Source organism: Poecilia latipinna, unplaced genomic scaffold (assembly GCF_001443285.1).
Source record: "Poecilia latipinna isolate Pla-1442-1.1 unplaced genomic scaffold, P_latipinna-1.0 Scaffold953, whole genome shotgun sequence".
In the NCBI taxonomy this organism is placed as follows: domain Eukaryota; kingdom Metazoa; phylum Chordata; class Actinopteri; order Cyprinodontiformes; family Poeciliidae; genus Poecilia; species Poecilia latipinna.
In genome coordinates this window covers 325,627-348,010 of record NW_015113569.1, presented here as the reverse complement: position 1 = coordinate 348,010, position 22,384 = coordinate 325,627, and the positions used below count along the sequence as shown (strand labels likewise).

Genomic DNA, 22,384 nt, shown 5'->3' with positions numbered 1-22,384 from the left:
TTTTTTTTTAAAAAAAAAAAAATTTTTTTTTAAAATAAAAAAAAAAAAAAAAAAAAAAAAAAAAAAAAAAAAAAAAGATCTCGGGGAAATGTATTGTTGCTTCATCTTCTAAGTCCATTTATCTGAGAACCCCACTAGCACTAAGAAGCAGAGGGCAATCGAAGACAACGGGGAGGGCGCCGAGAAAAAGACAACAAAATAAATCCTCCAGGCAGGATCAGGACACTCCTGCTTTGTCCCCCCTAGTGGGAGGGAAGCTACTGATGCCTGTCAACAAATGGACAGAATGGTAGAATAATCAACTGCTGTTTCCCTGCTGTATTGGTTTACGGGTTTATGGGGCCTCTGGTGGCCCCTGAGCCCCACTGAGGGCACCAGGATGCAGCAGAACAGCAGAGTTTGCAGGAGCATGATGGTAGATTGAACAGATGATCTATCAGCTCGTGTTGTAAAGAAGATGGTTGTAGCTTTTGACCCAAGTGACCTTAGACCCTCAGGCATTTTTGGTTCTTAGTCTGTCTTTGAAATCTACCCCAAGTTCCTCTGAGGAGTTATTGGCATAGTGAAAATAACTCTTAGAGCGTCAATCCTTTGATATATATTCTCAAAACATAAATTTTAACTTAATCAGCTCTCTATTAGTGTCACAGACTGTGCTTCAACTGTGCTAGAAAACAAGCTAAGATAACATCAATTCATCCATTGTCTCATGCTTATCTGAGGTGTTAAGTCAAAGGGATGTAAGGATTTCCACCAAACAACACTGTCCAGGCTCATTCTAGGGGCTCTCAAAGAGTCGGATGTAACATATCCAGAGAGTTCTGGTTCTACCCAGTTTTCCCCTCCTTTCAAGAAGGTCCACTCTGAGCCCTGCCTAGTTGATGGAGCAGAACGGGGCCACCTTACAGAGGAAGCTCATGTCACCGGGTTGGATCGTCACCATGACAGACCAAAGCACCGTCCACATTACTGGAGACGAGATCCCATCCTGTCATTCACTTGTAAACAAGACGCTTGAGCTCCACCACTTCAGGCGGAGACCCCTACCCTGTGGGGAGGAGTCCACCTTTTCTCCAGTTGAGATCCTTAGACTTGGTGTACCTGACTCTTCAATGCCAACACACTCACATCTTTTGGAAAAACCAAACGATCCAGAGGAGTTCACACAATAAGATTAATTCATGAACACAAACAGGGTTGTTGACAAGAGGGAGCCCTGGCAGAGTTCAACCTGAATTAGGAATGTGGATATATCTAACCCCAGCTAAGACAACATTGATCCATCCACTTAATCCTTGCAAGACTGCATGGAGGCTGGTGTCTATCTTTCACTGCCTGCGAAGAAAATATGAATTTTAATCCCATCTTTGACTAAAACTTAAAGTATACAAGGCATATACTGTTTCAGATACTGTTCATCATGTAATATGATTGACTAGCATGAGACTAGCTTGCCTCAATCCGATGTCACTGTTGCAATATATTTCCAGTCTCTGTAATCTCTGTATGACTGAGTGAAAAATAAAAATGGGTATTATGCTTTGTATTTTCGAAGTTTCATTTAGCCAGACATGTCCAACAACAAGTAGGCTGAGCAGCTAAGCAATAAAGAGCAAATGTACAATTCCACCACAGCTAAGCTTTGGCGGCATCTCCACAGTCCGCAGAAGTCTTCAGGCAAGTGGCTTATGCGCATCTTCCAGCGGTGAAGGGAGCAAAGGGGGCCCCGGCAGGCGGATCTGGGCAGGCGGAAGGGCGCCAGACATGAGAGGCTAGGCAGGGCTGGAGTTGAGCTGGCCAGCTGAGGCTCCCCCTCCGCCCTGCGTGGCAGCGAGGCTAAGCTAATCCTGCGCCTCGGGCCCCCGAGAGGTGGCTCTGCCAAAGTCTGTCTCCCTGCTGGTGCAGGAAATTGCCTTCAGTGCAGAGGTCCATGAAATGGCCATGGCTTCTCAGCGAAGTTTGCGTGCATGTGGGGATTTTACAAACCATACTCTAACAGGTAGCCTCTGCTATGCAGCCCTTTGCAGAAGAATTCAAACTCTTTGTGCTTTTTCATGTTTTGTCATGTTTCAATCACATTCCTCAATGTATTTATTGGCATTTTATGTGTGGTGTACATTCATATTCACCCCACATCACACAAAACTTTGTAGAAATTTTGTACAGTCTTTTTTTTTTTTTTTATATACCAGGCCTGCAAATGCAGAGCCTGAAATTTTGGAAAATGTTTCAGAACGGATGAAAAGTATATTTAATCAAATGTTTTTAAAGCCCTGCCATAGATTCCAGATTTGATTTAGGTCCAGACTTTAAACGGACCATATTAAACCATTCCACTGAAGCAAGTGCTGTATGTATGTGATGCAAATCTCAAGTCCAGGCCTTAAGATTTGCAGGACAGTATCTTTCAAAGAATGGAGTTGGGCACCTCTGGTTTAGGGTCATTGTCCAGCTGGACGGTGAACCTTCGCCCCAGTCTCAAGTATTTTGTATCCTCTAGAAGAGCGGTCTCAAACTGTATTCCTAGAGGGCCAGAGTCCTGCAACTTTTAGATGTGTCCCTTGCCCTACACCACTTGAATTAAATGGCTAAACCGCCTCACCAGCAATGCAGTCGAGCTCTACAGAACTCTGCTAAAGAGCTAATTTTGAACAAGAGAGACATCTAAAAGTTGCAGAACTAGAAGGTCTTCCTTATCAACTCCGATCTACTTCCCTGACTCTGTTGAAGAGAGATGTGGCACCACCACGTATCCTTTTGCATCATTTTATTGTTTAAACTCTACTTTTCCTTGGTATATCATAAAAAATAAAACACATTAAAATGTATGGCTCTAACATGGAGATGGATACTAGGAAGGCCAATGTATATATCTCAAAAATAGTTTGCATTAGAATAGAGATGGTGACATTGCAGTGAAGAAGTATGTGGTGTACAGCATAAACAGGTCTGTTGACTATAAAAGCCTGTTTTCCTGTGTAGGGTTTACTGTCAGGCACTATAACACCTCCACTACTGGACTGTTTGACCCATAAGGCCAGCCGGCGTTCCCAAGAGGTCTTTTATCCATCCATCAGTTCTCTCTCATTAGCCCCAAGAGGCATAGTAGAGTAACATGAGGGGGGTCTTGCCTCCCTCTCTGGTCCCCCATAAAATAAAGACCAAATACAGATGACAGTAGTTTCAGGCAAAATTCTTAAAGCAACCAACAGCTTTTCTATTCAAAAAAATTTTGCAAAATTTGAAAGTTTTAGTTCTATTTTTTAAAGTAAGGAGGGTCAGCAGGAACTAAAAGGTGGAGAGCAGAGGTGAAGAGGGAGGAGATGAGGCAGGCCATGGTGCAGAAACAGTTGATTATGAGCCCCATCAAGTGATCAATGATTTCATTAATAAGACGGATCATGGGGCCGTCATCGCCGTGACACAGGCTGAGGGATGATCTGTACCCGATGCTTCATTTGCACTCCGCTCCCTCCCTCCCTGTTCTTCCAATGCGGCCAACGCCAAGGGAAAAAAAAAAAAGAGGGGGTGAGGGGGGCAGAGAGGGGGTTAGTTCGTCATGAGAGAGGGAAGGAAGGGGAGGGAGGGAATGGATGAGAGGGGGGAGAGGAAGGAGGAAGAAAAGTGAAAATCCATTTTGAAACCCATTTTCAATTAGGGGTCCACAAGCTGTTATCACAGGTGTCCCAGAATGGGGGCCCGTAAGTGAAAATGTCTCCTATCCGTTTCTGAAATGAAACCTTATCTGGGAGGCACAAAGATGGCGGGGACAGCGTATCTGTAAATTACTTTCCATCCCCGCTGTTAACGGGAACTTTATTTCTGTCAGATGACATTCCCCTCTATTTACTGTTGATCATTTAAATGGCTGCCTAAAAAGACGGTGGGCCCTCACTCTTCCTCTATCTAACCCTCTGCCCCTCCCCTCTGTGTACCTCTTCTCCCCTCTTTGAAGAGATTTTTTTTTTTTACAATGTATTCATGTGCTTATTTTACTCCTTAAAACGCTTCAGCCATGCTATGTATTGGCCCAGGGATTTCTCTGGAAACATAAGGCTATGACAAGATGGCCTTCAGAGCTTCACTTGCTTGCATCTGAGACTTTTACTCTTGCTCTTTTAAAGCAAAAAAAAAAAAGAAATTAAAAAGCATGTAATCTAAAGCAGAAATCAACTGAGGAAAAGAATCACAAGACTTTAAGCTCGATTAACCCTGAAATCCAAACCGGGCAAAAATCCAGTCTTTTGCCAATCAGTGAGCACTCCATGTGTAAGTGCTACCAGGTTGCAATTACAAAAACAGCCCTCACTAGTGACTGGCCAGTTCATGAACGCACCACAGTAAGGGCTGCTAGGGTGCTCTGGCAACAGTGCTCTTCTGTGTGGCTGATATTACTGAAAGACGATTCAAAGTTAGCCATTTTCAGTATCAACAAAGCGTTTTAAAGCAAAATCAAAGGTTGTAAAAGAGAGCAAGTGTTGTATTTAGACCATTTTAATGATTATTTTTGTCTGCCATTCATTCAAGCTGCAATAGAGTGAGAGAGAGCGGGACGTTCAGCAGATAACAGGAAGGCTGAGGAGGGATGGTAGATTTTCTTAAACCTCTGTCTGTTATGCACCTTGGTGGACTGGAAATGTGAACAAACATTTGAAAATCTCTGGTGATATGATCTAGGCAGAATCCTGCTTAAGTGATGCTAGTTATGCTAACAGAGCTAAGTGTGCTCACTGTGCTAATTGCATTAGCTGTGCTAAGTGCTTGCATCATTTCATTAAGTTTAAAATTTAATGACAGTACAAACATTTTGTCTTTGTTTTAAAAATAATGGTGAAACCCATGATGACGCATGTCGTAGTGGTACAGCAAGTGTCTGATGCACACACCTTAACAAGAGTAGTTTATGGTTTTATTCCTGACCTTTGAACTTTTCCTGAATGGTTTCTTCCACTTCTTTTCTTTAAATGTTTCCTGTTGATTACTAACAACTAAAATGTCTCAAATACCGCTTACGGAAAATTGCAATTGTTTCAAAATGCTGTCGGTGGGTTATTGTTATGAAACAAACACTTATTGCTGCAACTGTAACCATCATAACATTGGATGTAAAGGTCATGTTGCTGAAACAAGACCCTGACAATTTTCTACAAAGTTTGCAAATGATCAAATCTTATCTCTACTTTTTAAAACCACAAATTATCCCCCTAATGACAGAATTTATTCTGCCAAGGAACAGAACTGAACAAAGAATTAGTGGACTTTGTGGTCCACCTGCCTGCTGAATGATGAGAACTCTAGGGGAGAGCAGCCCCTCCTAAAGAGCCCCAATCACGGCACTGTCGTGGCCCGGTCGGCTCTTTTGAGCTGTCAGTAGGAGAGGAGGAGGGGGGGGCCGAAGAGATGAATGGCACCCAGGATGAAGCCACCATTTACCCAACCATGTGGGAACTCTGTTTCAGGACTCAACGATTACTCAACCTGGGCAAAACCGAGTTAAAGAAAACAGGGAAAAGCACCAAAAACATCTGATCCAAGAAAAGTAATATCTGCTGGAGAGCAATTCCAACTACCAATCTACAAATCCCTCCCTCCAGCTGCCTTTTTCACAGTTATTTTTTCCACATTTTGCAACTTTTTGTACTGCTGCGCACACCGGAGGAGCTTCTGCTTGGCTAAGATCAGGGAGGAAACGCAAAGCAGTCGCAGGGGTTCCACAGATGCTCACAATTACCTTTTGTTTGGACGGAGGCAGCAGGGCGGGGGGGCTGTGAGGGTTAAAGTGGAGGCCAGTGTAGGGTTACACCTGATAAGAGGTTAAGAGTTCTGGGGGGTGAATTTGGGAATGTGCTGTAATTATAACCACACAAAGAAAGTGTAAGCAATATTATGATTCTGTGACAGAGATTAAGATTTTAAAAATGGACCAGTCTCTGCTAATGAGTGTGAGTCTCCCCCATTCTCAAGTGTATTAGGAAACTATTGTAGACTTAAGGAATAAGACACTCTACAACAGGCTCCCCTTGCTAGGTTTTCAAGACAAAACATGTGTCGTTAGGTGCCGTAATTACAAGGACATTACTAAGAAAAATCCGCTATCACATATCCAAATTGCAGCCATGCTTTTTCCGCAACTAACTTTTCTTCCACGCTGCCCCATTAATGAATAAAACTGTGTCGGCCATCTGGGAGTGGGTAAGAATGAACGCGTTCCCAGGATGTTTCAGGATGCATTACCTTACCCACTTCCTGTGATAAGTCCCATCTGGAGGCAAAGTCGCAGCAACTTATTTACTCTTTCCCGGACTGTTTGTTTCCCCCTCTCACACATCCATTGGATGATGGCGGTGAGTCAGAAAGCACTCCGTCAAAGCCTTCAGCTCCAACTCCTGCAGCATGTTCTCCATATCCAAAAACCTTCCAAATCCTCTCCCGACTAATGAGCACAGCTGCAGCTTAGGATGTGGTGATCTCAACCCTGGTTTTGTTATGACTTTGGCTTGATCCTCCAAGGCTTTCCACAAAAAAAAATTGCTATTTAATACTTCTCTTTCCAGCCAAAGATTTGAAAATGAAAGGCTGAATGACGACAGGCTTAATGAAGCTCTGCGCCCCTTTAATGGCATGTGTTGAAGACTTCACTGTACAAGCACGCCAAAGCTGCTACCAAAGAATGTTGTACGAGAACCGTAATGACACAGAACAAAGGCGTAGATGAATTTGCACAAGTGTTAACCTTTTAATCATGTCTTTGTGTGTTGGTCTTCATTACATAAGGGGAACACAGATGGCACGTTGTTCAGATGCGCTGATTCAATTACGGTGGTGACCTGATAAAGCCAAAACTCAAGTCCAAACAAAAAAAGATACATTTTAAAATTTCCCAAATGTTGCTTGAAGTGTTGATTTGACATGAGAAAGTATTTTGGAGCAAAGCTCTTCTGTGCTCCAAGTTTTTTTCTGTAAAAGAGCTTGTGCTGCTTTCTACTATTTTAGTTTTTTTCCCCAAAAAACATGTCAAATAAAAAGCTATTGCGGACATTCAATATGGCCCCTTTGGATTTCTTTCCTTTTCTGTTTATAAGTGTCTTTTTAACGCATAGAGCCATCAACAGAGCTATTGTTTCTATAAACTTCCTGCTCTTCGCTCGCTTGTCTTTCCCAGAGGAAGTACTTTTCACCAATTGCTTCTGTGTTTAGCAGTGACACCTTCCTGAAAAATGCTAGCACCAGAACCATTGCTGACATGTACTCTGCTTCAGCCAGTTCTGGCCTAATAGCTGTTTAGGAAGTTCGTACTGCCACTCTATATTCATTTGAGTGGCTACTGGTATGTATGCAATTTTCCACTATGTATAGCTTGGGAGGGGGAAGGTCTCTGAATCAGCTTCTTTTGTGGATTAAAACCCGAAACACTGATTAACCACTGGTCTACATGAACCGCAGAGTTCATGGGAGGGAGAGTCAGAGGCAAGACGTACCGTTTGAGGTGGTACTGGAAGCCACCGCCTTCTCGCTGATGTCAGTGCGTGCCGATGAGCCCTTCGTAGCCACAATGGTCTCCACCCTCTTCTTCTTCTCAGCTGCTGAACTGGCCTGTGACTGGGTTTCCATGGCAATCGTTCATTCCTCAGGACCTCATGGAGACGGTGGAACTGGGGAAGAAGAAGAAGTTAGAGTAATGAGGTGAACGTAACAAGATGAATTAGTGCTAATTCTCCTTGAAAGCATCTTTCACCCATGCACACCCTCTGGCCGTCAGTCTTTCTCCAAAATGTGCCATGTGTCAGTCATTTCCATCCACCCAAAAAGGGCCAATTTAATTAGGTTGACATATAGAATATAGATATGTTTTCCCATCCTAAAGACTAAAGGTATTTCTTATTATCATAAAACCGATAGAAGCAGACTATTTGAAGGACCAGTTTTTAAATGTAATTTAAAATCTGTACATTTTCGATCAGTATTATTTACAGTGACCTCTACATTTTTAAGTACTGAAGATATGAAAGTATGCAGAGAGAAGGATCTTTGACCATTCCCATCTCTCTATATCTTGGAGTTCTGATTGATTTCTCCTGGTCTGGTGGCTCCCATACAGAGGCCATTAGTCCTCAACGCAGCCGTCCAATGTTTCATTTCCGATGCTGGACCGTTGCTGCATGTCTTAGCCCTTCTCTCTCTGCTGATTTCCTGTCTGAATGCTTCAAACAAAGCCTGTTGAGTCTTCGGAAATATATTTTCCCTCGCAATACTCCTCAAAGTGTATGGTGGGAAAATGAACTGAGCTCCCCATCCTGTCTTGTTAATTTCTACTCTGACTGAAGGAATGACTGAGTTTAGAAGAAGGTATGATCTATTTATGAAAAACACACATCTGCCTTACTTGAACGGCATGTTCTGTTTTATTTTTTTAAGAGTGGTGAAAAAAGGCCACAGTTTTGTGTCATGAATATAATCCAAGAAAGCAGGAATTCATGGATTAACCGACAGTTAACCTAGCCATTGCGTTTCTATCCAAGTTCACTTGATTCTCATCTCCCTTCAGTGATCTGCCTGGGATTTCACCCATTGAACTCAACTTGTCCAGATTAATTTTAACTGGAGAAATCAGCAAACAAAAGAAGCAGTTTTGGAAGTGCAGTCTGGCTGTAGTTTTAGTAACGGCAGAAGAAGAAGTGAAAGGAGCCGTTCAGTCCGTGCTGGCCACGCTTCCAAATACTAAACTGACATTAACAACCGTGGAAGTTCACATCACATACGTCACAGCCAAAAAATAAGCTATTGGGTAAAATTTAAAATGTCAATAGACGTCAACAGACGAGTGTCCGGACCGTCTGTATGAAGCAAAGCTACAACAAGGGGTTGGTTCTTACCAGGCTAATTGAGAGAAGAATTTAAAAAGATTTTGGTTACAAGATTTTCCAGAACAGGGTGCAACTAATCAAAAATTATTGAGTAATTTTTTGTTTTCAGTTACATTTTCTAAGATAGATCCGCCACATTTCTGACACGAAGTAAACTATTTTAAACTGCAGCTAATAAAATTTCACTAAAACTCAAATGCTAAGTTGAACACCATGTTTCACTTGGCCATAACCTGATGGAGTCTGATCTGCTTCAGGACCAAACCTGGTTAAATATCCAAACATCAGCTCATCTTGTTTTTCAGCTGAACTCCTGACTGTTTCTTTTTTTTTTTTTTTAATAAAAAACAACAGCTCAATAAAGAGAGCAAGGCAGGACATCCTGACAAGGTTTTATATCTCAGAATAAACGTAAAGGCAGCTTGTGGATACACTGATAATCCCACTCCAGCGCTCTTTCCAAAGAGAGAAAGGCGAAACCTTCAGGGGATACCACAGACAGAGAAACACTCAGAGTCCTGAAAAAACAAGGCTTGTTTGAAGGCCCCGTTGGGAATATCATGGTGCCGGGCAATTTTTCTTTCAAAGAATAAAGGTGGTTCAAGTTAATACTGTCTGTGGGTTTAAGAAGGGGTTCAGCCAAAAGTCTAGCAGACATGTTGCTCAGTTCAGCACCTCAACGGCTGTCTACAAGCTCACATCTATCTAGGTCATGTAGGTCCTCTGATTACGGATGGTGATGCAACACAACCCCTCATTTACCCAAAGTACAGGACATACAGCACAAAGTAGAGGACAGACTCCATAATTCATGGATAACTAGTGGAAATATTTAGTCTAACAAGCATTTTCTTTACAATAAAGACGGGTTAATTACCTCCCTCAACTATTTATTTGTCCTGCGCTCCATAAACATGCAAGCATTAAAAGGTAGTAAAGTTAGCTAGAATGCAAAAAGAATAGTGCTGCAGAGCCTCAAACAAGTAGGGGGCGGTGATTTCTTTCCAACTCCCAAAGGAAGGAAGGCAAAGGGGGAAGTGTTGAGGGGTAAACTTCAGACAAACACTGTGTGCTTTGTTTGTTTCTTCCCAACCCCCTGAAAAACCACAGTCTGTCATCCGTTCTGACCCGAAAACAACATCTGTAAGCAATTGCTTACAAAAGAGAGAGAGAGGGGGGGAAAAAAATAACACGATGCAATTACACCCCTACCAATCAAAACAGAATTAAACGAGGGCTTGTCCTCTAATCGCTCCCGCATGAATACACGTATACCAGTCGTCCCCGAACTGGAGACGTTTTTATTTTTTGTCCAGCTCATGAAGATATTATCTCAGTTCACGTCTCAGTATTTTTTTTTCTTTGTTTTACTTGACGTGTGATGGGGTAATTGTTAGAACATGTGTGATGCAGATCTGTGAACACCTGCAACAATGTCATTAACAACAACAAACTTTAATGTTTAAAGAAAAAGAAAGTGCTTGTGAGCAAAAGAAATGCAAACATGCATGTGTCCCAGGTGAGCGGGAGCCACAGAGAAAAAGAAAAGTGTGATGAATACGAGGGTCAGGATTGGGGATTGAATTGAAATGGGGGGGGGGAGTCGAGGCAAAAGCGGGGCATTCCTCTGGTCGGGCAAACATTCAGAAGTCCAAGCAACTGAAGCGTGTCTGACGGGCCTTTTGTACTCCGCAAGGCAGGCCACAGTTCCAAAGCAGCAATTAAAAGCAGGACCTTTTCACCCATAATCCCTCTGACCTGGACGCCCACACCCAGTTCTGCAGATGTTCCCGTCTCTGCTTTCGTCTGTCCTGTTGCTCATTTTTGTCAGTTTTCCTGGAAGTTTTTCTGAAATTTACCAACGCAAAGACTCTTCCATCCAACAACCTCATTATGCACTCGAGAGGGTGTTCCCCAGCGCTCCACATAATAGCTTACACTACACACCATTGTTTTGTTTTGTTTTTTTACTAGGTGACCCTTCACCTCTGACATCAAACACCGTGAGCCATTTCTATTAAGTTAAAACAGATGAAAGAAAATTGGTGTGCAACTTCAGACTGGCACAGGTCATTTACAAGTAGGTATTGGACATAAATGGTGCTCCTAACACAATTAGTGACAAAGTACAACTATGCCTCATTTCCACCGAGTAGTACAGAATGTGTTGGCGTAGTTTAATACGCTATTTTTCTGTTTCCATAATAAAAGAGGCCCAAACAACCAACCCATCGTTCCTGGGCCCCCTTTAGTTGTCACAGGACAATGGTACGTTTAGCACGGAGCCACTGGCATAGCACAACACACCCCATTGACTGAGGGACAGAAATATCACAGCTCGCAACAAGAACAAGACCTATTAATGTGTCAAGTGTGTTGTCGCACTTGAACGAGGCAACATTATCTGGGTTTAACTTTCCCTCCAACAAAAGAAAGTCCAAGTGGCAGTGGAAACAATCTTCTGAATATGCCAGACTATACTATACAGCGTTACTGAACCACACAGACACATATTGTAACACTCAGTGAAAACAGGGCATCAGAGAAGCACCAAAACACAAAACTCTTCAGGGTGGAAGTTGCTACTGAAGGAAGAAGTGTCTAATCAGTAAGACATATAAAAATGAATTCAGAGAAAGCACAAAGGGTGTAATATGATAGTTAAAAGGAGATTGTATTTTCTACAGAGGCACGTCTGCTGTTATTCAAGCAGAAGATTAAAAAGAAAGTTAAACGGTTGTAGATAACATTTGACAGTAAAGTTTTTCTATTTTATTCTTTTAAAGAATTTAGTCCGAATATAGGAGATTTTGAAATGTTTTCAGGCCTTTCATAAAATAATTAAGTCTATTTCCTCTACTGAGTAGATAACGGGATGGATGTTTGTGGTAGTAAATGCTTATTGGTGAAATAAAGTCAGTTTAAAAAGTCCCTGAAAACAATCTTGTCTTTGAAAAACAAAAAGGTAAAACAGCGACTATCCTCTCATGCACACCGTGTGAAGCACAGAGTGTGTAAAGAAATCTTCCTGAAGGTTTTAGGACTTTTACACACGGGGCTCTTTAATGACTCTACTTGCTTCACTCTGTGCTCTCAATTGCTCAATTTGGCATCAAAGAATCTGACTTATCCAGACAAAATTCAGCCCCATCTATTTATCTCATGAAAAAGAGTTTAAATGACAGAACGGGTGCAGGCAGTGGACCCGGGTATTTGGAGAGTTTAGGGGACAAAGTGGGCCAAGTATAGTTCAACACCCTCTCTAAAAATGCTTTTAACTCCCTTTTTGAAAAATTCACAAATAATTTAGAGCTACACAGAAAACTCCATGAATAGGTGGGAGTCAAAAATCATCATGCGCATGAATCTGTGACTTTGTAAAACTGTGTCATACCTTGAAACCAGAAACTGGCCATCAGTGTCATTTTTTATTAGTTTTTTTTTTTTTTTTCCATTTTTCATAAGTTGTGTTATTGGAACAATATTTTTGGGAAAACTGATTTCAGAGTGGAAAAAAAATATTAAAACAACATCCAACTTTGAAAAAGATGATGTCATAACAACCACCTCTGATGCAAGCCTTCTTCTATTTTTAGTGTATTTCAATGCCTGCTCTACAGCATCACATAGAGGTCAGTGATAGTATAGCTTTTAGGTTCATCTTCTATCCTGTGAGCAAATCTATAAAGAACTTTATATAAACAAATATACAGATTGCTTTGGAAAAAACTGCAATTCCATGTGGACGAGGCCTTAGAGGAAAGAAAAATAGGGTCTTTATCGTTATTTGTGTTCAATTGTAATCCTTCCACGCAGACAAGGCTGGAGATTAAACAGGTTTAAACACCACAATTTCAACTGTTCACTTAGAAGAAAAATCTTATTTTTAAGCACATTAAGCAAATCAATTTAACATAAATTATACGCCTTGGTAACAAAGGCAGAGAGTTGAAAGTCATCTGCAAATTGTAGACATCAAAGTGAAACACAAAAATAAACTTTTCCCTTTGGAAAAAAAAAAAAGCTTAAACAAGTACTAATGATATCAAAAAACTAATCACTGTTGCAGTTATTTAAAGCCTCTGCATCTTCACACACTTAATTTTATGACACACATACTGTCAGAAACCTCCGGACATTTAAATATAAACTCTTGAAGTGTCGTCTTAGATTTGGCGCCCCCCCTCCCTCGCAGACCGGGTGCCGTATTTGAGTTCATTTCATTAGGGCGACTGTTCAGTGTCGAGGGCCCCCCGAGGGGGAGACTGGCAGCACCGCAGCATTCATCATCATTACATCAGCGACCACCGAGATCTGCTATCTTAGGCTTATCAGCGCGGCACAAACGCACCGCAGCGCAGCGAGTTAGAGGGGAGGGGAGAGATGGGAGATGTAGACGATTGAGGCAGATTGTGAGCAAAAGTGGGATAAGGAACAAAATGAATGGAGAGGGGGAGGAGCGTGCGTCTGTATGTGTATGCACGCATGCATCTGTGTGCGCCTCACTGTGCCCCTGCATGCTTGCACATGTTTTCCTGTGTGTCCAACGTGTGTTTTTGCACAATTTGCAGCTATGCCAACAATATTAAGGGCTCCTTCACAGCTGGAATGACTAAAACACTGAGGGGCGAAGGAGAAGGAGGGGGAGAAGGAGTCAAAGCCCTCCAGCAAGATTAGCTGAATCTAGCAATAAAACAAAATATGCTTGCTTTGCATGTGTTTGGATTGGGGAAAATGTGAGCGGAGAGTACTTACGGGGGGGACAGTGGAAGTGTTTGTTGGTGCTTAGAGGAAGTCTCAGGAGTTGTTCCCAAATTCAATAGGAGAATTCTCAGCGAAAACCCCACATTCTCAGGTTACCACATTGTGTTTGACACTGCACTTAAAGCTTGCCCTTGGCCCCTAAAGGAAAAAACTGGGGGGAAAAGAGTGGGATTTGGTGGCTGCGGTTCACCATTCACAAACAAAACCTCACATCATGCTCAGATGGCAATAAGCCCTGGCCTTACAGCTCATGGGGACCAACCCTTCAAATAGGGTCCATTTAGGGGGAATTAGACACACCCAGCCACACACACGCACACACACACATAAAAAAAAAAAATAGCAGATATTGGGGGTGTTACAATACATCCTTAAATGTGGTCAAGCACAATACTTGGATTATGAGAACAAGAGGAGATTTTACGAATTGTCTTGAGAAGAGTAAATTTGACCATTTTTTTAGTTTTGCATTTAAAGTGAAGCAGAGGTGTACTAATATGAAGATGTGGACCAACACGTATCAGATGTTAATATTGGTGATAGGGCCAAAAACCAATATTTACCTATATATACATATATTTTCTTACCCTTTTGAATCTGTGATAAAGCTCCAAACTGCTGACTTTGCTTCAGTTAAACACCCTTCAGACCAGCGCTGATCCACCACCACCTATCAAGACGAGTACCAACCTCTCTTCCCTCCAAAAACACATACAGAAATGGCAACAAAGTAGAAATAAACTCCAGTTGTTCATTTCTGCCCAGTTTTACTTACTGGACCAACATGTAAGTGTTAAAACATAACCAACATCAGCCGATTCTGATGTTAAAGCAAATATAATGGAACTGTACTAAAAGGAAAGAAAGAAAAACACTGAAATTCTCCCTTTGTGTTTTCACAAATTCATTAAAGCTTTCACAGATTTAAAATTGTGTTTTAAAAAATTGCTGGACAGTGCAGAAATATTCAGCTTAGGTTAGTTTAAGCTACATAAATTTTGAGCTAGAGATGCTCAAGTGTTGCAAAGACTCATTAAAAAAGTTTAACTCTTTAGTTTGTAAATATATGAAGCAGGTTAAGAAAATGTCCTTGAGAGAAAGAAACAAAATCAATCCAAAGAATAATCTTACCAATATAAGAGGAAACAAAGTGAAAAACAAATCTAAGCTAATTCTAGAGAGAGTGAGGTATAGTAATGTAAAAAGTTACGTACATATCCAAATAGCCACACATCCAAACATGTTTGTGATTCCTTCAGGCTGAGACAGGGAGAGAAAGACCAGAACTTCCAGCAGAAAACAGGAAGGCAGACCTGGCTTCAGATTTTAGCCTCCATCAGTCATTGAACATGCCACATATGGACATGTTAGCGGCTCAATTATCTTTATTTTCTCCGAATTTAATGGGCACAAACTTTTCAACTGTAGTAGCAAACAGGTAAAGGGTTCTCAGTCACAAGCACACTACAAGAAATTTAAAAACGGAAAGCCTGCTCCAATGTGAAGTACTTTCATTTATTTATTTTTTCCCAAGGACAAACAGTGCAACAACAGAGTTGATCAGTAGCTTTCAGCGCAGCTAATAAGATTATCCTAGCAGGCTCAGACCTCTCCGCTTCGGATGCTTTGGAGGGCTGGTGAGGGACCCAGTGCGTTGCAGAGCAGAATGAGCTGAGTGCATTTTACATTCCCGTGCAACAAACCCACACGATGTAATCATAATGCTTACACGATGCCTCGTTTGCACTCCCTACCCAGTAGATAAAGGCCAAATAAAGCATGTGCCACAATGGAAGTCTTGCTCCTTCTCCCCACAGTCCCAACGCTTATTAGCGTGTTTATTTATATATTTTGACTTTGCATTTGTTTGCGAGCCACTTGTTTGTTGGAAGCGAAGCCTGTGACGACTCAAACAATGGATAATGCTGGCAGCTTTGCGGCTGCTATGGCCCACTTATACCGTATTGGTATCTCCCTCTTCTCTTCAAAATGATAAAACATTGAGGTTTTTGTCTGATGAGAGACGTTTCCTGATTCTTGAGAAGGGGGGGGGAGAAGCTTGTTCCTCAACTTAAAGATGGTAAACGCAAAAAAAAAAAAAAAATACATATTACCCTAGAAAATTTAGTAAAGATCTTTAAGGAAAAAGGAAAACCATTTGCCCAAAAAGTTTTGAGTGATTTTTCTCTAGTACAGACTTACAAAGCCCTGCAAAAGTGTTTATACCCCTTTACTGATATTTGTTTAAGAGACAAACACAAAGTTGGGAAAAACTGTAAAGTGAATCTGGTGTTCAACATTTTTCATATAAAAGTTAGGGAAAAAAGGTCAACATCGAAATTAAACCTCCTTGTAGCAATTATTTTCCAGAATGACCTTTCTCTGCAGTTGCAGCTCCGAGTCTGTTGGAGGATGTCGGTATCTGCTCTCACATCTAGAGAACACAAAGTAGATCCAGACGGAGAGGAGTAAAGCAGGGATTCACAAATTTGCCACAAATTCTCAGTTGAATATCTGGTTATTCTTAAACACGAATGTCTTTGATCTAAATATTTGTAGATGTGGTTGGGTGTTTTGGGTGTTTGGTTTAACCCCCATCCTTGGTCCTTACAGATTCTCTGTCTCTGCTGGACAAAAGCAGAGACCTGGATGCAGCCACCACCATGTTGGTCGTCTACCACACCGTGTTTGATGAGTCCTCTACATGGCTTTTGACAAACTGAAAATGGGAGTCTGCCTCTCTTCCATAACATTTAGATTAGTCAAATGCACGACTGAAAGCAGATGCTTCCATTCGAGCTTTTAATCTCTGCAGATTCCTCAGAGTTACCATGCTCTTTTTGCAAAAGTTTCCTGTTGGGTGGATGGCCAAGTTTTGGTGACAGACTCTTCCCATGTCCACATGATGGAATGAACAGTACTCTGACAGATGTTCAACACACATTTTAATAGCCTAAAACAGTTTTAATCTTCTCCAAAACTTTGTTTCTGACCTGTTGTGAATGTTTCTAGGTTTTCATGATGCTCTTTTTTCACTACTAATTAGGTGACCTTCAATTCCAGCACTGCATTTTACTGCAGGTATTTAAGTAAAGGGGCCCCCAAAAAATGTTGAAAACCACGTGTGTTCTTCCTTCCACTTCACAATTACTTTGAGCTGGTCTACGGCATAAAACCCAGTAAAATACATTGCTGCTTAAGGTTTTACAACACACACTGTAAATAAGTGCTGAAGGAAAAATTAATGTTTTTTCAAGGCGCTGCAGTTTGCAGCCAACTGCTTGAAATTCACTTCGTAGAATAATTACTTTCTAGGCTGCAGCGGCCACTTTTAGCCAAGTTTTCCATTCAAGTGGCCCCTGCGCACGGCAAACCCAGGAGAATGGGATCTGTATGTTGTCAAAGGGCCTCTCAACTGCAGAGAAAACAGATCTGTGTTTGTGGAGGCATTCTTCATGCACGGCTTAAGAAGGAGCTCTGCACGATGCCACGAGCAGAGCATGACAGCAACATCCTTCGCCACGCTCTCGGAGCAAAAAGAGCGCATGTAACACCGTAGGCTGCGCCGCTTGAAAGCACGATTCCCGTGTAACGCACGTGAAAATGTCACAGTGTGCATAGGAGTAGGTGCGCGAGCTGCTCCGCGCGCCTTTCCGTATGCAAGTGCAATCACTGCACTCGGAAGATAAATAGCAGACGGGACCCGAGGGAGGGGATGAGCGGGAAAAGAGAAATTCCCGTAGTGATGAAAACCTCACACACACACACACGTTTCTCTGTGCCTCCTCCTCACACGTGCTGCTCAGAAAGGGATCAAGCAGATGGATGGTCCCGTGTAAATGTAGTGGCACCGGGCACGGCTGACAAAAGGTCTCCTCCTTCGCCCAGGAGACTGAATATTATATATATTACTCCGTGCCTTTTGCAGCCGTATATAACTGAGTTTTTTGGTTTTTGTTGCTGAGCCCCGTCTATAGGCAATACAAAGTTGCCCTGCCAACTTTTCTCCCAGCTTAGTTGAGCTTCTTATTTGTGCTTTTCTCTCCCGTCTTTCTTCCTTCCCTTCATTTCACCGTGTCACTGGAAAAAAGTGTTGGAGCGGAATGAGTCAGTGCCGCTGCGTGATTAATGACGGGCTCTGGCGTCTCCGGGGCCGAACACTAAAAACAGCCAGGGGGCAGCGCGATAATGCACAATAATAAAGCCAGCAGACAATCAGCCAGGCAAAGCAAGGCCTATTAGCCAGCCCCATCAGGACGGCTAAGTGAGAAATTAGCCCTTCCCGAGCTCCGCCACAATTCATCAAGTGCTGCCCCTGAATCCCCCCCTCAAGAAGTCATAATGTTTACTTAAAGACTAGCCTCGCAGCCCCAGCGGCGAGCTTTATTGGCTCTTATTAATTCCCGGCTCGGCCCTCGCGGCCACGCCATTTAAACCGAATTAAAGGGGTGAAAATTGGATGAGATGAAGTTGTCTCGGTGTTTGGCTCTCCTCTGATAAAAAAAACCCCAGACCTAAACGAAGGCAGACGAGAGGGGGAGAGAAAAAAAAAACTAAAAATGAGGAGCGGAGGGCAAACAAGTTGGGATGTAAAGGAATGCTGAATGAAGCCGTCCTGAAATGTGCCACAGTCATTCAGAGGAATGCAGGGAGAGACAGAAGACGAGTGAGGAGGAGGGGGGTTAAGTCCAAGAAAATGAAGGGTATTGCTTTAATGCAAGACTTCCTGTGTGGATGGGAACCGATCCAAAAAGGGCAAGAGCCGGGTCACACATTCCATAGATAGAGAAATGGATCATTTGGTTTTATCTTTGCTTTCTTTCTTGTTATCTGGCATCAGATGGCATAAAAATGTACTTAAAATAACCTTAAAATAAGGCCGGCCCTGTAAATCAACATGTCAGAAGCCGGTAGAGGGGCGCATGATGTGGCAGGAGAACTTAAAGTTGTACTTTTACGGTTTTATAAAAAAAAAATTTAATCATTATAACAATAAAACTGCTTTTAAAGTTCCCTTGTTTTTTATGTTTTAATCTTTTTAAACGAAAACCCAGAGAATCTGCTGTTTTCTCCAACTCTATGAGGCACAGCACCATTACCACTGCCCCTCCCCCATCCGTTGCTGCCTAAACTCCAACTTATTTTTCCTTTCTTATTCATTATTTTCATACTCAAAGCAGTGAAATCATCAGATCTCAGATTATTGCGCCATGACTGTTTCATCTTGGCCCATCATAATAAAATCTGTTCTCTGACTTAACACGGCAGAAATATTAGGAATGCTTTACAAATACGCGACACTTTTTTCTTTTTCTTGTTTTGAAGTTTTTTCTGCCAATTCTTTTTCTTTCTCTGGACTATATAACACAAAGAAGCTCATTTCGATTACTTTTTTTTCTGTAGTTTCAGAATAGATTAAAAATTCACAGAAAACTAAAAGATTACAAGGTTTTTCCAACATTTTTCATGAAAACAAACGTTGCGTAGCTTCATCTGGAGTTGACTAGACTCAGTGTGAAGAACATGCTGCTTGACAGAAGGTGGGAGTTTTCCCATTTCTTTGCATCTAAAAGAAAAATCTGATGATTTTTTTATTATTTATTACCCTTATGACCAAAAGATTTTAAACTGTCTGATTGATAGTATATGACTAAAATGTGTCATCACTGCTCTACTTTTTTTTTTACTCTCCAACTCATAAATACTCTAGGAAAATAACCAACCAGCTCCAGTAAAACCGTACATTTTGTTTAAGGGACAAGATTTTTTTCTACTGAATTTGAATTTATTTAAATACTTTTTACACATCTTTACCAGTGGTGTCAATAGTCATCTGAGGTGGATCATACAAAAAATTTTTTTACAAAAATCAGAACTGGCAGATAAAAAAAATGTGTCTTAATTTGAACCAACTTACAAAACTTCATTCATGCCATCTGTGGCTCAATATATTTTCCTTTTTTTTTTTTTGAAGTTGTTACTTTCCAAGTTTCTACCCTAAGTTGTTCAGGAAGAGCTTTATGTCAGTGTCTAGGAGTGCTGAACCTTGTGCTGGTCTGTAAGTGGAGTAAAGCATCTCATCTGTGTGAAGTGTGAGCCTGTGTTGCGGGATTGACAGCAGGTTGAGTGCGTTCTATAGAGGAGTGTGGAGTGTACCGCGGCGCAGGAGTGAGATCAAAGACACCGGGAGCCTCAGAGGGAGTTCTAGAGACTTCCAGCTCCCTGACGGCTCTCCCCACGGCGGCGTAGGGAGACAACTCTCTCCCTTCACTTTCATATCAGCCACAGAGCCCCCCCAATTCTTCTTCTTCTTCTGCATGGGGCTTCGAAGGCTTCACACGCACGCAAGCGGTCTCAGAGGACTCCGGAGTGCTGCCAAGCCTGCATCCCACCTACAGCAGGACTCCTACACTTGGATGCAGGCACACTGTTGCTCATCAAAAACAGAAAACACAGCTGGTTTTTTTTTTCTTTCTTTCTTTTATTCCTTTGAAAGGCTTGAATTTGGAAGAATTCAAGCCTTACCCCGGGGTGAAATTTTAAAAATAAAGATGCACCAATCAGACAAGCAGAGATCGAAAGTGGAAAATCTTCCCCTGATCAGCTCTGAATGTGATCGGCAGGTCAGAACAAAGACCCTCCACCGTTTACAGCCCATAAACGCATCAGACAACAGCATGTAGCTTTAGATACTTTTAACAGGTTTGATGAAAGTCAGACAAACTCATGCAATGACACATAAATGTGGATAATCTTGGAAATTATTCATTTTCAACTGGGATTAAGATTACTTCATCTGTCAAAGAACCTGCTTTAAAAAATATTTTATGTGTAATAGTTCTTAGTAAAAAGAAAATAAAGGAAATATGTAAACTGGCAGCAGACTTTGAGCAAAACAGAAGTTTGACATCGGTCAGGCCAAATCAGTCCAATTCTCCTTAGAAATGTATAAAACTGATAAAAACTCTTCTTTTTGTCATAAATCCAACTTCAAGCCAAAAATCATAATAATAAAAGCATATTTATGTTAAAACTCTGACAAAAGTGGAAAATTGTCCAATTCTGCTTTGTAATTGATTTATTAACTGGATGATTTATAATTACAAGCTTTAAAAACAGAACTCAAGATGGAAAAAACACAGGTCCATCTCAATAAATCAAATAAGATACTATCAAACAGTTAATTAATTTACATTTAATTCAAATAAAACTGTGAAACTGCCATATTATACTGATAAAGTACACACAGGTAGAGGTATTTTGCTTATCTTTCACAGCTATTGAAAACTTAAAAGTATTGAAGTTACATAAGACTAATACAGAAATGTCTTTTTTTAACTTACACTATCATAGGGAAGACTGCTAACTTCACAGTTTTCCAGCAGACATGTAATGACACCCAGTCACTGATCCAGAAGCTCTGGTTCAGAGTATAGTAGCATAATCACAATGGATTGCTTGAGTCCAGAATGAAGTTTCAACTTTTAGTGATAATTTAGGGAGAAATGCTCCAAGCTGGTGTTCGTCCACAGGATTTTATTAAGTCCAAATCCAAAGCAGCAACCAGGAAAACTTAGAGAACTTCATGATTCCCTCTGCTGACAACCTTTATGGTGCAGATGTCATTTTCTGGCAGGACATGATATCGGTGTAAAGGCCAAAAGTAACAATATCTGATTTAATGACCACTGTGTCACTGAATTAGTCTCTAAATCAAGAGAAGGATGAAAGACACCCGAGGCAACAATGCAGGCAAGCAGAAGTCTGTTAAACCAATCTGGGCTTTCTTAACACTTCAGCAGCGCCTGATCATCATCACCTCCACTCCACGCCACGCTGATGCAGTAGTTAACATGAGAGAAGTCCAGTCCAAGTACTGAAGTATTTACTCGAAATTAACTGAAACACATGCTTTACATGCACACATCGGTCGGTGTGCAGGATTTTTATACAGCCTTCAAAGTGGCTTGTTGAAATGCTGTTTGTGTTGTCATTTCCCGCTTCATCACTGACTCGCTAATAGTGGCTGCACACTGTGGCAGTGGTGGGGGTTAAAGATCTCCTCCACTGTTATTTTGTTAGTCTGAAGCTAAAAAAACGTTTGCATGCTCAGACCTGCAGATGTGATTCAGAGAAACTCAAACATCTGGATGTATTTACTTGTTTCAGCTGTTAGCTCCACCGTCTCAAATAAATATGGGTGTCATGACACAACCGCTAAGCAAACATGCTCAAAACTTCCCAGCTCAGCCGCTCACTCGTTCACCTCCGCTCTCAACCAGAGCCGGGTCGACAAATAAACCCGCGCGTCGGAGGAGGAGACGGAGAAGAAGGAGGAGGACGACGCCTTAATTGGAGCATTTGACGGGTGCCTGGGGTTAATTGGGAAGCATGGAGAGCAGCTGGCTCCACAGAGGAAGTTCAGACAGGGATAATAAGTTCACCCTTTGCAGGAGAGGCAGTTAGTGATGAATCAGATCAGAGGAACGGTGTACGGTAATCATTTTCACATCTTCCCCCCTCCTACCACCTTGCACTCCTGACAAGCAGAGACAAACCTGGCTCCCAGCTATGCAATCTGGCACCCATCATGTAGAACTGGGAGTCACAGGGAGGAGATCACCCAGCATTGCTTCACACACACACTTTCTTTAACTCGGTGCACTCTCGGCTTATCACTAATAATTCTTACCTCTAGGATAGAGAACCCAGTTTATCAGTTCGTCGGTCGATGTATGTAAATCTCCTCCAACAAT

At 41.7% G+C, this 22,384-nt stretch overlaps 1 protein-coding gene across 2 annotated transcripts in view; it reads right to left on the bottom strand.

The window, feature by feature from the left end:
* gli3 (GLI family zinc finger 3) overlaps positions 1–22,384 on the bottom strand; it is a 127,428-nt gene that overhangs the window by 94,669 nt on the left and 10,375 nt on the right. For both annotated transcript variants that reach the window (XM_015049622.1, XM_015049623.1), the window contains exon 2: positions 7,479–7,652. In XM_015049622.1, the coding sequence (XP_014905108.1) occupies positions 7,479–7,611 (133 nt within the window). In that variant the 5' untranslated portion in view covers positions 7,612–7,652. The remainder of the gene's footprint in view (positions 1–7,478; positions 7,653–22,384) is intronic.